This window comes from Hesperophylax consimilis, chromosome 4 (genome assembly GCF_061612785.1).
Source record: "Hesperophylax consimilis isolate HC1 chromosome 4, BYU_Hcon_1.0, whole genome shotgun sequence".
Classification (NCBI taxonomy): domain Eukaryota; kingdom Metazoa; phylum Arthropoda; class Insecta; order Trichoptera; family Limnephilidae; genus Hesperophylax; species Hesperophylax consimilis.
This window is the reverse complement of record NC_142839.1, coordinates 15,641,482-15,652,874: the sequence shown is the minus strand read 5'-3', so window position 1 is coordinate 15,652,874 and position 11,393 is coordinate 15,641,482. Positions and strand designations below refer to the sequence as shown.

The following is an 11,393-nucleotide window of genomic DNA, read 5'->3' as shown; positions in this document are numbered from 1 at the left end:
GTTCGCGGCGTCTTACATCTTTCTCTGTTTTTGAACAATTCTAACTCCCACCAACGTCGCCTTTTTTGTTTTTTTTTCGTTATATTATTGTGAATAACAATGAAGGACGCGCAAGCAATCGTCAAATTCTCAAACACTTCCGCAGTCGACGACATGGTGGGAGGAAATGAACACGCGATGATCGCAGCGACGTTACGGAGATACGGGCTCTTGATCGCGACGCGGATACGAAACGGAGGTACGGTACGGACAAAAGATGATGCGTCCAGAGTTTTTGGATCGCGACGCTGGTACGAAACGGAGGTACGGTACGGACAAAAGAACATGTCTGGACCCAGCTTTTGGCTGGGTCCAGACATGTTCTTTTGTCCGTACCGTACCTCCGTTTCGTACCAGCGTCGCGATCCAAAAACTCTGGACGCATCATCTTTTGTCCGTACCGTACCTCCGTTTCGTATCCGCGTCGCGATCAAGAGCCCGTATCTCCGTAACGTCGCTGCGATCATCGCGTGTTCATTTCGAAAGACAGTTCCTCCCATGCATCTTGCTTTATATTTTTATTGTAATAATTCCTGTTTCCGGGATCCCACAGAACTTCCCTGGCCCTATATCCATCGATAAGCTTCACAATATTAAAGTTATCCCACTGCATTTTTCACGCTGATTCGGGTAGTGACAGAGAACACGACCAATGCACGCCGCGAACACGTCCAGACTGGCGCAGACCCGTACCCTATCGCCTTTGAACGGGCCGAAAAACCGACTCGCGATGGATCGGAGCGTACCTCTATCCGTATCGAGATGCCGTACCACCGTACCGTACCGAACGGGCGTCCAAACTAGCGTTCTTGATCGCGACGCTGGTACGAAACGGAGGTACGGTACGGACAAAAGAACATGTCTGGACCGAGCTTTTCTCTGTTTTTGAACAATTCTAACTCCCACCAACGTCGCCTTTTTTTGTTTTTTTTTCGTTATATTATTGTGGATAACAATGAAGGATGCGCAAGCAATCGTCAAATTCTCAAACACTTCCGCAGTCGACGACATGGTGGGAGGAAATGAACACGCGATGATCGCAGCGACGTTACGGAGATACGGGCTCTTGATCGCGACGCGGATACGAAACGGAGGTACGGTACGGACAAAAGATGATGCGTCCAGAGTTTTTGGATCGCGACGCTGGTACGAAACGGAGGTACGGTACGGACAAAAGAACATGTCTGGACCCAGCTTTTAGCTGGGTTGATTTTGACTGGCGCAGACCCGTACCGTATCGCCTTTGAACGGGCCGAAAAACCGACTCGCGATGGATCGGAGCGTACCTCTATCCGTATCGAGATGCCGTACCACCGTACCGTACCGAACGGGCGTCCAAAGCTGGGTCCAGACATGTTCTTTTGTCCGTACCGTACCTCCGTTTCGTACCAGCGTCGCGATCCAAAAACTCTGGACGCATCATCTTTTGTCCGTACCGTACCTCCGTTTCGTATCCGCGTCGCGATCAAGAGCCCGTATCTCCGTAACGTCGCTGCGATCATCGCGTGTTCATTTCCTCCCACCATGTCGTCGACTGCGGAAGTGTTTGAGAATTTGACGATTGCTTGCGCGTCCTTCATTGTTATTCACAATAATATAACGAAAAAAAAAACAAAAAAGGCGACGTTGGTGGGAGTTAGAATTGTTCAAAAACAGAGAAAGATGTCGCACGCAGCGAACACGTCCAGACTGGCGCAGACCCGTACCGTATCGCCTTTGAACGGGTCGAAAAACCGACTCGCGATGGATCGGAGCGTACCTCTATCCGTATCGAGACGCCGTACCACCGTACCGTACCGAACGGGCGTCCAAACTAGCGTTCTTGATCGCGACGTTGGTATGAAACGAAGGTACGGTACGGAGAAAAGAACATGTCTGGACCCAGCTTAAAGCTGGGTCCAGACATGTTCTTTTGTCCGTACCGTACCTCCGTTTCGTACCAGCGTCGCGATCCAAAAACTCTGGACGCATCATCTTTTGTCCGTACCGTACCTCCGTTTCGTATCCGCGTCGCGATCAAGAGCATCCATCTTCTTCTTCATATCGTCGACACCGCACTCCATTTCGAAAGACAGTTCCTCCCATGCATCTTGCTTTACATTTTTATTGTAATAATTCCTGTTTCCGGGATCCCACAGAACTTCCCTGGCCCTATATCCATCGATAAGCTTCACAATATTATAGTTATCCCACTGCATTTTTCACGCTGATTCGGGTAGTGACAGAGAAGACGACCAATGCACGCCGCGAACACGTCCAGACTGGCGCAGACCCGTACCGTATCGCCTTTGAACGGGTCGAAAAACCGACTCGCGATGGATCGGAGCGTACCTCTATCCGTATCGAGACGCCGTACCACCGTACCGTACCGAACGGGCGTCCAAACTAGCGTTCTTGATCGCGACGCTGATACGAAACGGAGGTACGGTATGGAGAAAAGAACATGTCTGGACCCAGCTTTAGAAGTGAGTCGTTCGCGAACGAGTCGGCTCAGTGAACCGGATCTTTACGCGGATCCGTAAGATCCGGTTCCAAAATCAGCCGCTCACTCGTTCGGGAACGGTGAGCCGGTTCACTCGTTCGCCAACGATGAGTCGGTTCAACTCGTTCGCGAATGGTGAGCCGGTTCACTCGTTCGCGAACGGTGAGCCGGTTCACTAGTTCGCGAACGATGAGTCGGTTCACTCGTTCGCCGCGAGTGGTGAGCCGGTTCACTCGTTCGCGAACGGCGATGTAAAAATGTAAAGGTCGCCGATTAGGCTATTTTAGTTTTTTTTAATTTGAATGGAAAAATTTGAGGAACTTTATGAAACGGAATCCCGTAGCCACCCCCCCCCCCCCCATGGATTTCAAAATTTTTGCTGGGAGTACGTAAAAAAAACGTTTCCCTTTGTGCGGAATTATGTTTTACAGAATTTCTCTAACAACCCCCCCCCCACGGATTTCAAATATTTTGTGGGGAGTACGTACAACCCCCCCCCCCCCCCGTGGATTTCGAATAATGAAGGGGGAATCAAGCTCACGTAGAATATTTGTGGGGAATATGTGGGCAGAATTAGTGCAACTGAAAAACGGCGACATTAGGCCAAGATCCGTTGGCAACACTGCCGGTGACCCGCTCAATCGAGCCGGTTCACCGAAGCGGATCTTTCAAGTGAACGGGAACTAGTGAACCGGCTCCCTCAACTGAGCCGCTTCGCCCATCTCTAGTTCGAATGTAAATTTGGACCAGAGTTGCCAATGCAAATGTTCGAAAATAAGAGATGATGGAATTTTCAAATTCCCCACAAGTTCATTTATCTCCAAGATCTATTGTTTTTTTTTCTTATGTGGTGATTTTCGGATTTTCTTTTTCATTTGAACTTTAAAAATAGACTTCGAAATTTTGCTGCGAAATAAAATGAAATACATATAATGCGTTCTCACAAATATTGTAAATATTATTTTTCAAAATGTAATCTAGAAATGCCCAGATTCCACAAAAACCCCTATTATTCATGTATTTAATAACTAAATAAAAATATACACAAATAAATTCACCAGTTTCCAGAATGGATTACTTCTCAACTCAAGTCCTGTTCGTATCTTGACATTATCTTTATTGTTTTTGTGCTGTATTTTTGTCACAGCTCTAATTTTTTAATTATCCTGTATTGTAACGTGTCTTTTGTACAATATGTAATGTGTTGTAATTGGACATGGTCCTTCAACAAATAAATAATTAAGTGAAAACCAAGTGCTATTTGTTAATTGGTTGCGTACTTTCATACCCTTCAGTACGTTCAACACTTTTGTTCAGTTTGCTGTTTTCATCTTATTTTTTAAGAAAACTTTTGTTACTTAACTTTTATCTCGTTCGTATAATAAAAAAATATTTTTTTAAGATACCAATTGTTACAATAGTGATGCAAAATATGAAATATTCATTTTGGCTATTTTATTAATGGCATCGAGTAAAAATATTTGAGGCAAACTGGAAAGAATTATTATTTCTCTTTCTAATGTCAAAAAAATATTTCCACATGATGACCCTAAAACGCTGGAGGGGTTGAGTTTATCGTGGATATATAAAAACTTTTTTCCTGTTTTGACCACATGCATAGAAAAGTTTAGTATCGATCTTTAGATAGCCGTTCAGACATTTCAATTTTAGTTGATCAACTTGACACTTCAAAGTACATTGGCAAGTGTGAACCTTTCAAGAAAGTTGATCGTTTTCAGTTAGAAATCCGAAGTTGAAAGTTTTTAGTTAGAAATCCTGTCATTCAACAAAAGTTGATCAACTAAAATTGTAACATCTGAACCGCTTTTAAGAGATATTTACATCAGTCAAGTCGCTCTCAGGTAGGAGCCGTGGCTAGGTGAGCCTAGTGAGCAACTGAAATACCTGGACCGCTTATTGCATTGTTCAAATATTGTAACATTGGGTCTCCCACAACAATTTTTTTTCAAAACGGACAAAAATGAACCATTTTTATTTTTGAAAATATTTTGTCACAGGAGACACCTTTAAAATTCATTTTAAAAAGGTGGCTAGAGATACCCTGTAGGTCCAAAAATGAGTCACCCATACGCACAAGCGGGCCACAAACAAATCCACAGCCACGATTGACATGAAAGCTATGTGGCTTGATACAGCGATGTGGTCACACATTGCTAGCTGAGCTAAACCACGAAAATGCCCATTTTCAGGATGCTTTATCAAATAAAAAAACACTCAAGCGCTTGCCAAGTTTCAAGAGTGTGAAAGGCGGGGTGAGAAACATGCATAACGTAGGTCCCGCAAGCTACGCTCAGCCAGCACATATGTGTACCTATTAAGTTACATAACACAGCAGTGGCCCGCTATATGTGGCAGCTCACAGTGAATAAAGCCTAATTGCATGTGAAAATTAGCCCTTGCGCAGCTTTGTGTAGCCCACGTTGGGCTTCTCATAATAGTAATGTTGGCCTGGTCTATTACACCATATCGCTCACTATACATTAATTATCATTGGGAATGTGTGGCAAGCAGAATGGTGAATAATTTTAAGTACACATGATTACGAGAGCATATCGCATATCATAAATGGTAAAGCCCAGTTACACTACTCGCGAAGTTGACCGAATACGATAGTGTGGGCACGAACTTCACTTCGCTTGGCTTCGGCAGAATTCCGATTGTTGTCGGTAAATGCGCCTGAGTCAAAGGACTCGAGTCCGAGAGACTAAGTTACTCGCGAAGTTGCACGAGTGTGTGGGCACCAGAGATGTGCAAAATGGGTACCCAAAACCATTTGAAATGCAAAATGGAAATGGGTCAAAACTTTTCCATTTGAAAATGCAAAATGGTTTTTAGAAAAGCATTTAAAATGCAAAATGCAAAATACCTATTTTCAAAATGCATTGAAAATGCAAAATGGTTTCTCAAGTCAAAACAATTGAAATAATTATGGAATTTTTAAACAGTTTTGTCATTTAATAATGGACATCAATGTAGAACAAACATATTACATGATGGTAAATCAAAAAACACCACGACTACAGATTATGAACCACAAAAAATTTGCGCGGGACAAATGTTGCCAACGTAAAAACATAGAAACTGCTATATAACATTTAATATTACAGCGTCATGGCCCCATGTTCAGTATTTTTTGTAATGGTATCACTCGATTGCCAGGGCTTCTACCACAGGGAGCAACTTGAAAAATGTAAATTATCTCTCATAGCGAGGTTGAGGACCGACTGACATTTGGGGCTTTTGAAAAAAAGATGAGTGGAGATAGTAGGAAGAATGTTGCAAAAAAGCATTTAAAATGAAAAATGCATTGAGAAAAGCATTTAAAATGCAAAATGGTTTTTAGAAAAGCATTTAAAATGCAAAATACCCATTTTGCATTTCCATTTGAAATGGATTTATTTGAAATAAAGCACATCTCTGGTGGGCACGCACTTCGAACTTCGGCTAACTTCGTCGAAGCGAGTAGCGTAGCTGACACTTTTAGTTCCAAGTTCCTCGTGCCCTTTAAATTCTGAATGGTAGTTTGACTTAAGTCTGTTTATACCAAGTGGGGTAGGTACTCATAGCGTATTTGAATGTTGGGAGTAAAAATCTCAATATTTGAATGATTTGAAAAATGCCTCTTTTGTGAAAAATCACCTCGAGGGCACTGCACAAATATATTTCTACAATGCTCTATATTACTAACTATAGACTAGACAAACTATTATCAATGTATGGTTAACAGATTACTATACATATAATGCATTTGACCAATAAATTTGATATGAATGAATATTTCGGACAAGTAGACTAAATAATAAATGCGGTGTAGACTAAATCAGTTAATCCTAACATCTGTATTTGTGCAAAATGCAAAGTTTAGTAATATAATAGGAGGAAAGGCTTTTGATAAACATTTAAATGAAAGAATAATAATTTGTGTCCACCAATTTATTTCCGCATAAAATGTACTAAAATTAAGCGGGGGCAGTGGTGGTGGTAGCGGCAGCAGCCGTGGCGGCAGACTCTTCCTTCAGCCTGTCCTTCTTGAAAGTTCCCATGAAGGAGTTCTTGTCCAGTGGGGTCTGGAAACGTCCGTGACCGAACTTGGATGATGTGTCGATGAACTTCAGGTTGATCTTTTCCAAGGCAGCCTTCTTGGTGTGTACCCTCAAGGACTGAAATAAGTTAAATAAATGTTTAGCAAAATCACACTTTTTCATGTTAAATCAATGACATTGTCTATTTATTTTTGTCATTATTGTACATTAGATATTACATCCAATATCGCTGGTAAGTCAGCTATTATATGAGACCTTAAAACAACTTTGTAAAAATATACGACGCTCGTCTTTCGAAGAACACGCGGGAAAAGATCTTAGGTTAAGATAGACTAGATTTTGACAGGTGTCAAAGACAAGTTGGTGTTAACTGGTTCGACCTACTCGAGAATAAGATTCGTTCGTTTTTCATAATTACGCGCCTTATGAATTTACCCCACGAAATCGGCTACAATCGCATGTAGCTGATGTTAGTATTAGGTCTACCAACACAACAGTGACAAAATATGGCAGCGGACTGTCCTAATATGGTCATAATATCAGATCGCGAAGTGCAATTTTATTAAACTTTGATCGGCTGTATCTCCCTCAATTTATTCTTCCGCGCCTTAATTCTTTTTTTTTAACGAGTTTCTACACACTTTTCCCATCTAGAAAGTGCATTTTTATTCAATTCCCAGAGTTTGGCGTAATCTGCATTTCACCCTCGATTTTTAATAAATGAAACAAATTTATTTTTATTAGATACTATAATTGGTGTGTTTTAACACGACTGATCAACATTTGGTATTTTATCTGTCTGAAGATTTGTTACATTCCCTTTCAATATGGGCCCCAATTTAAATGATTCGGTAAAGTCTTTTTTTTTTTTTTTTTTTTTCAAGTGTGAAATCATTGTTTATTAAAGTAGGTGGGTATTTAAGTACCTACACACAAATCTTATGATTTCAGAGACCAATTTGAGTTTTGATTTAAAATTAGCAATTGAAGAAAGACATTAGCAATAGTTAAGCATTGCAAAGTCCGTGGTCAAAGGTTGTGAATAAAAATCTAATTCCATACAGGGTTCATTTTGCATAAAACAAAAGATACAAATAGTCAACATACCTTTCTGAGAGTGATAACCCTCTTCTTGGGTCCCATGCAGCATCCCTTGATCATGATGAAGTCATTGTTGACTTCTCCATAATGGGGGAATCCTCCCATGGGGGTGATAGACTTTTCAGACAGATCGTACTCAGTGGAGGCGTTGTTCTTGATAACCTTTCCATCCTTGGTGTGAATTCCTGCTCCGATACGGTAGATCTTCTTGTTCATCTCGGTACGGTGATGGTATCCTTTCTGACCAGCTCTGGCAACAGTGAAGGACACCCTGGAAGGATGCCACGCTCCAATACAAGCCACCTTCCTCAGACCCTTGTGGGTCTTCCTGGGCAGCTTCTTTGTGTGCCAACGGGATGTCACACCTGGAAATTAACACATTATTGTTAGGACATCTATATAAATATTTTTTTTAATTGCAAGGCAAGTAATAAATTTTGTCGGGTGGTTGTGGGCTGGTATTTCAGTTGCTTCAGATTCACAACATTAGCGAGAATATTCATTTGTGTGGGTTATTTAACTCCTAAAATACAGGTTATATTTTGTAAATATCTCTAAAGCCAAATATAATATTGAAAATCATAATTGACAGACTTTTAACCAATATCAACTTTTTATTTTGGAATTTTCTCGAATTGCGTTAAAAACTTCTAAATCCTAGCTCTACTCTACACAACTTAAGGTCATGATTTCACTGGACTGCTATCGGTAGCTTGTCCGGCCCTGGGAGTTAACGACATTTTGTCACTATTGTTTAAATCACAGTTCACAATTTTGTAGGAAATTTGCGTGAATAGAAGTAGAAAATAAGCTTACCTTTGTAACCCTTTCCCTTGGTAATGCCAATGCAGTCAATCATCTCATCGGCAGCAAAGACATTGTTGATGTTGATGGGCTTCTCGAAGTGTTCCTTGGCCCACTTGACCTTATCCTCGATGGATCCACCGTTGAGCTGGATCTCCATGACGTGCGCCTTCTTCTGACGTTGCTTCAACAGCTTCATCTGGGTATGGGCGATCACGCGGACGACAGTGCAGTAACGGACAATTTTCTTGAAGTCCTTTTCGATGGACTTGCGTCCGAGGTCATCCTGCCATTTCTTGCAAGACTTGGTAAAAGCCTTCTTCTTTGACTTGTACCTAATTCAGAGTAAACATTTTCCAGATAAGCCAACTGTCAGACTACCCGTTCACCTCTGTTTCAGTAGAGCTGTAAAACAAGCAGGGGTAGCATCTTCTACGAGCGGAAGCTAACACCCTTACTGGCTTTATACAAGCCAGTGCAATACTCTCATGCTGCCATAGGAGAGCTGATTGTTTTTCAATTAGTACACATAATACATCAATACAATGATTAACAGCACAGGTTCTTATCGAATGGGTCAAGAATTTAAAATTTAATTGATAATGAATGACTGGTTTGTTTTACTAAAATAGAAAATGACTTGATTAAACAATTTTTAAATCTCACCAGTTCTTGTAGAAGCGTCTGCGGCAGTCCTCAGACATATGCTCAGCCCACACGGTGCAAAGGGACCTGAGGCCATGGGGGGTCTCAATGTACCCTGTTACTCCCACCACCACCATGGGAGGGGTCTCCAGAATGGTGACCGCCTCGACAATCTCCTTCTTGTTGATCTCTAGAAAGTTGAATCACTATTAGTTAAATCGTTAAGTGGCTGCACAAATAAAATTCTTGCTCGACAGTTTGGCTGGATAAGACGTGTCGACTTTGAGGGTTTGATCGTCATTGCGTCCACACCTTTCAACATAGTCAATTCGTAGTGTCTCGAGCCATGGACATTCATCGCTGTATGACTTTAATCTTCATGATATAAATTGTTCAAGAAATCTATGAATAACCAAATAGGCACTTTTAATATTCCAACGGCATAAAAATAAGCTCTTTCTTCAACTAAATAATAGTGAGGCAAATGACATATGTGTGTCTGCTTCCCCATAAGAAATACGCAACAATCACATAGCTCCCTCTAACGTATTTTTCATAAGAAACGAAAGGCTGCATGCCTGCAAGTCGCCGTGGGAATATTAATAACGCAAATTAAAAATAATCGAGTGAGACATGTTCGAATGAGCGTAAAACCATCAGGCAAGAATGAGCTATACTTTTGTTTTAAAAAATAGCTGGTAAATAAGTTTGTGCAGGGCATGGCCGTTCCACCTATTCATCGTCCAATGGACTGTAGTAGGAAAATGGAATATGACAGGCTTACGCCTGCCCAAAAGGGCGGCGAATTTAATATACGACACGGAGTGCTTATCACTGCATTGAGGGCAGCTTTGCACACATTGAGAACGAGCATCTGGGTTGCCCCTAACACTCGCAATCACATGTCGATAGCATATTGACGGTAGGTATTTGTTGTACTTACTGGATCCAGGTCTGTCAGCTTCTCTGACCACATGGGTCATGCCAGCTTTGTAGCCAATGAAGGCGGTAAGATGCACGGGTTTGGAAGGGTCATCCTTGGGGAATGCCTTCACCTTACCACGATGACGACGGGACCGCTTCTTGGGGTAGAATCCCATCGAACCATGCCGAGGCGCCGAAAACTTACGATGAGACTAAAAAGAATAACAAAAACATTTAAAATAACTATTCACTGTTAACTTTGCACAATAAGAACTACATTTTCTCATTATGATTGTATAGATGAAATGAAATTACAGCGGAGAACTGCTTACCATGTTGGCGGAAGCGGAGAAATGAACGAGAAACGTGTGGCAAAGCAAAGCAGGGTTGCCAACCGTAAAAAAAATTCCCTCGTACGGATTAGCTAAAAATCTCGTACTTTGACTTTCAAACCTCGTACCAAGGATGGTATGCATAAAATAATTATTTCCCCAGATTTCGAGGCGAAATTTCCCTAGAATTTCCCTACATTTCGCAAACCTTGAACAAAACAAGATCTTGGCAAACAAAACCCGCTTTATGGGTAGGATTTAGGACTTTTTACTCAGTGAAATAAAGTATTGCAAGTTTCCTACTAAATAAAACATCCTTTTGTGTGGTATTAAAAAAAATCTTTATTCTTATTGTTTTCGTTGTTATCACTCATAGCGATTCTTTTATTACACCGCTAAACAATTGGACGAAACAACGAAAAGACTAGGTATTTAACAATAAAAATCTTCTTCTTTTCAAAAACTTCAATTAGCTACACGTACTAACGTAGTACAACTAAACACGGCCGGCATGCAACAAATGGAACTCGTAAAAAACAGAGATAGTAGAAATTTGCGCTCTGTGTCACAGCGACGACTAATGCGAAGAACGAACGAACTGTTTTATTATTCAGGAATTTCAATAATTTTATTATTCGGGGATTTCTCGGTTGATGGGATAACTACCATAGACAATCATCGCGCAAATACGGCAATGTAATTTTTGGTGTAAGAAGTTCCTACAAGTTCTGATGGCACTAGTTTTTACTGTTATATAATAGTAAAATGTTCGTATAGCCATAGGTATTATCAAAATCTCGTACATAATTGTACGAGGTTGATAGTCTCCTCGTACCTCGTACGGAAGGCCACAAATCTCGTATTTGTACGAGGAACCTCGTACGTTTGGCAACACTGAAGCAAAGTTTGACTTTTCAGTTTCAGTGTTGCCGCCCTGACGGCACAAAAATGCTGCCAGTAACGAAATAATTGATATGTTGCATGGACCTAATTTATTACCAG

The 11,393-nt window shown here is 41.3% G+C and overlaps 1 protein-coding gene across 1 annotated transcript; it reads right to left on the bottom strand.

The window, feature by feature from the left end:
* Positions 1-6,460: 6,460 nt before the first annotated feature.
* LOC149424284 (large ribosomal subunit protein uL3) lies at positions 6,461-10,441 on the bottom strand. The gene is made up of 6 exons (XM_089651413.1): positions 10,392-10,441; positions 10,079-10,271; positions 9,157-9,325; positions 8,503-8,825; positions 7,693-8,051; positions 6,461-6,702 (listed from the first exon to the last, which is right to left on the bottom strand). The coding sequence occupies exons 1-6, from the start codon at positions 10,392-10,394 to the stop codon at positions 6,502-6,504; spliced, it is 1,248 nt and encodes a 415-aa protein (XP_089507539.1). The 5' UTR covers positions 10,395-10,441; the 3' UTR covers positions 6,461-6,501.
* Positions 10,442-11,393: the final 952 nt, after the last annotated feature.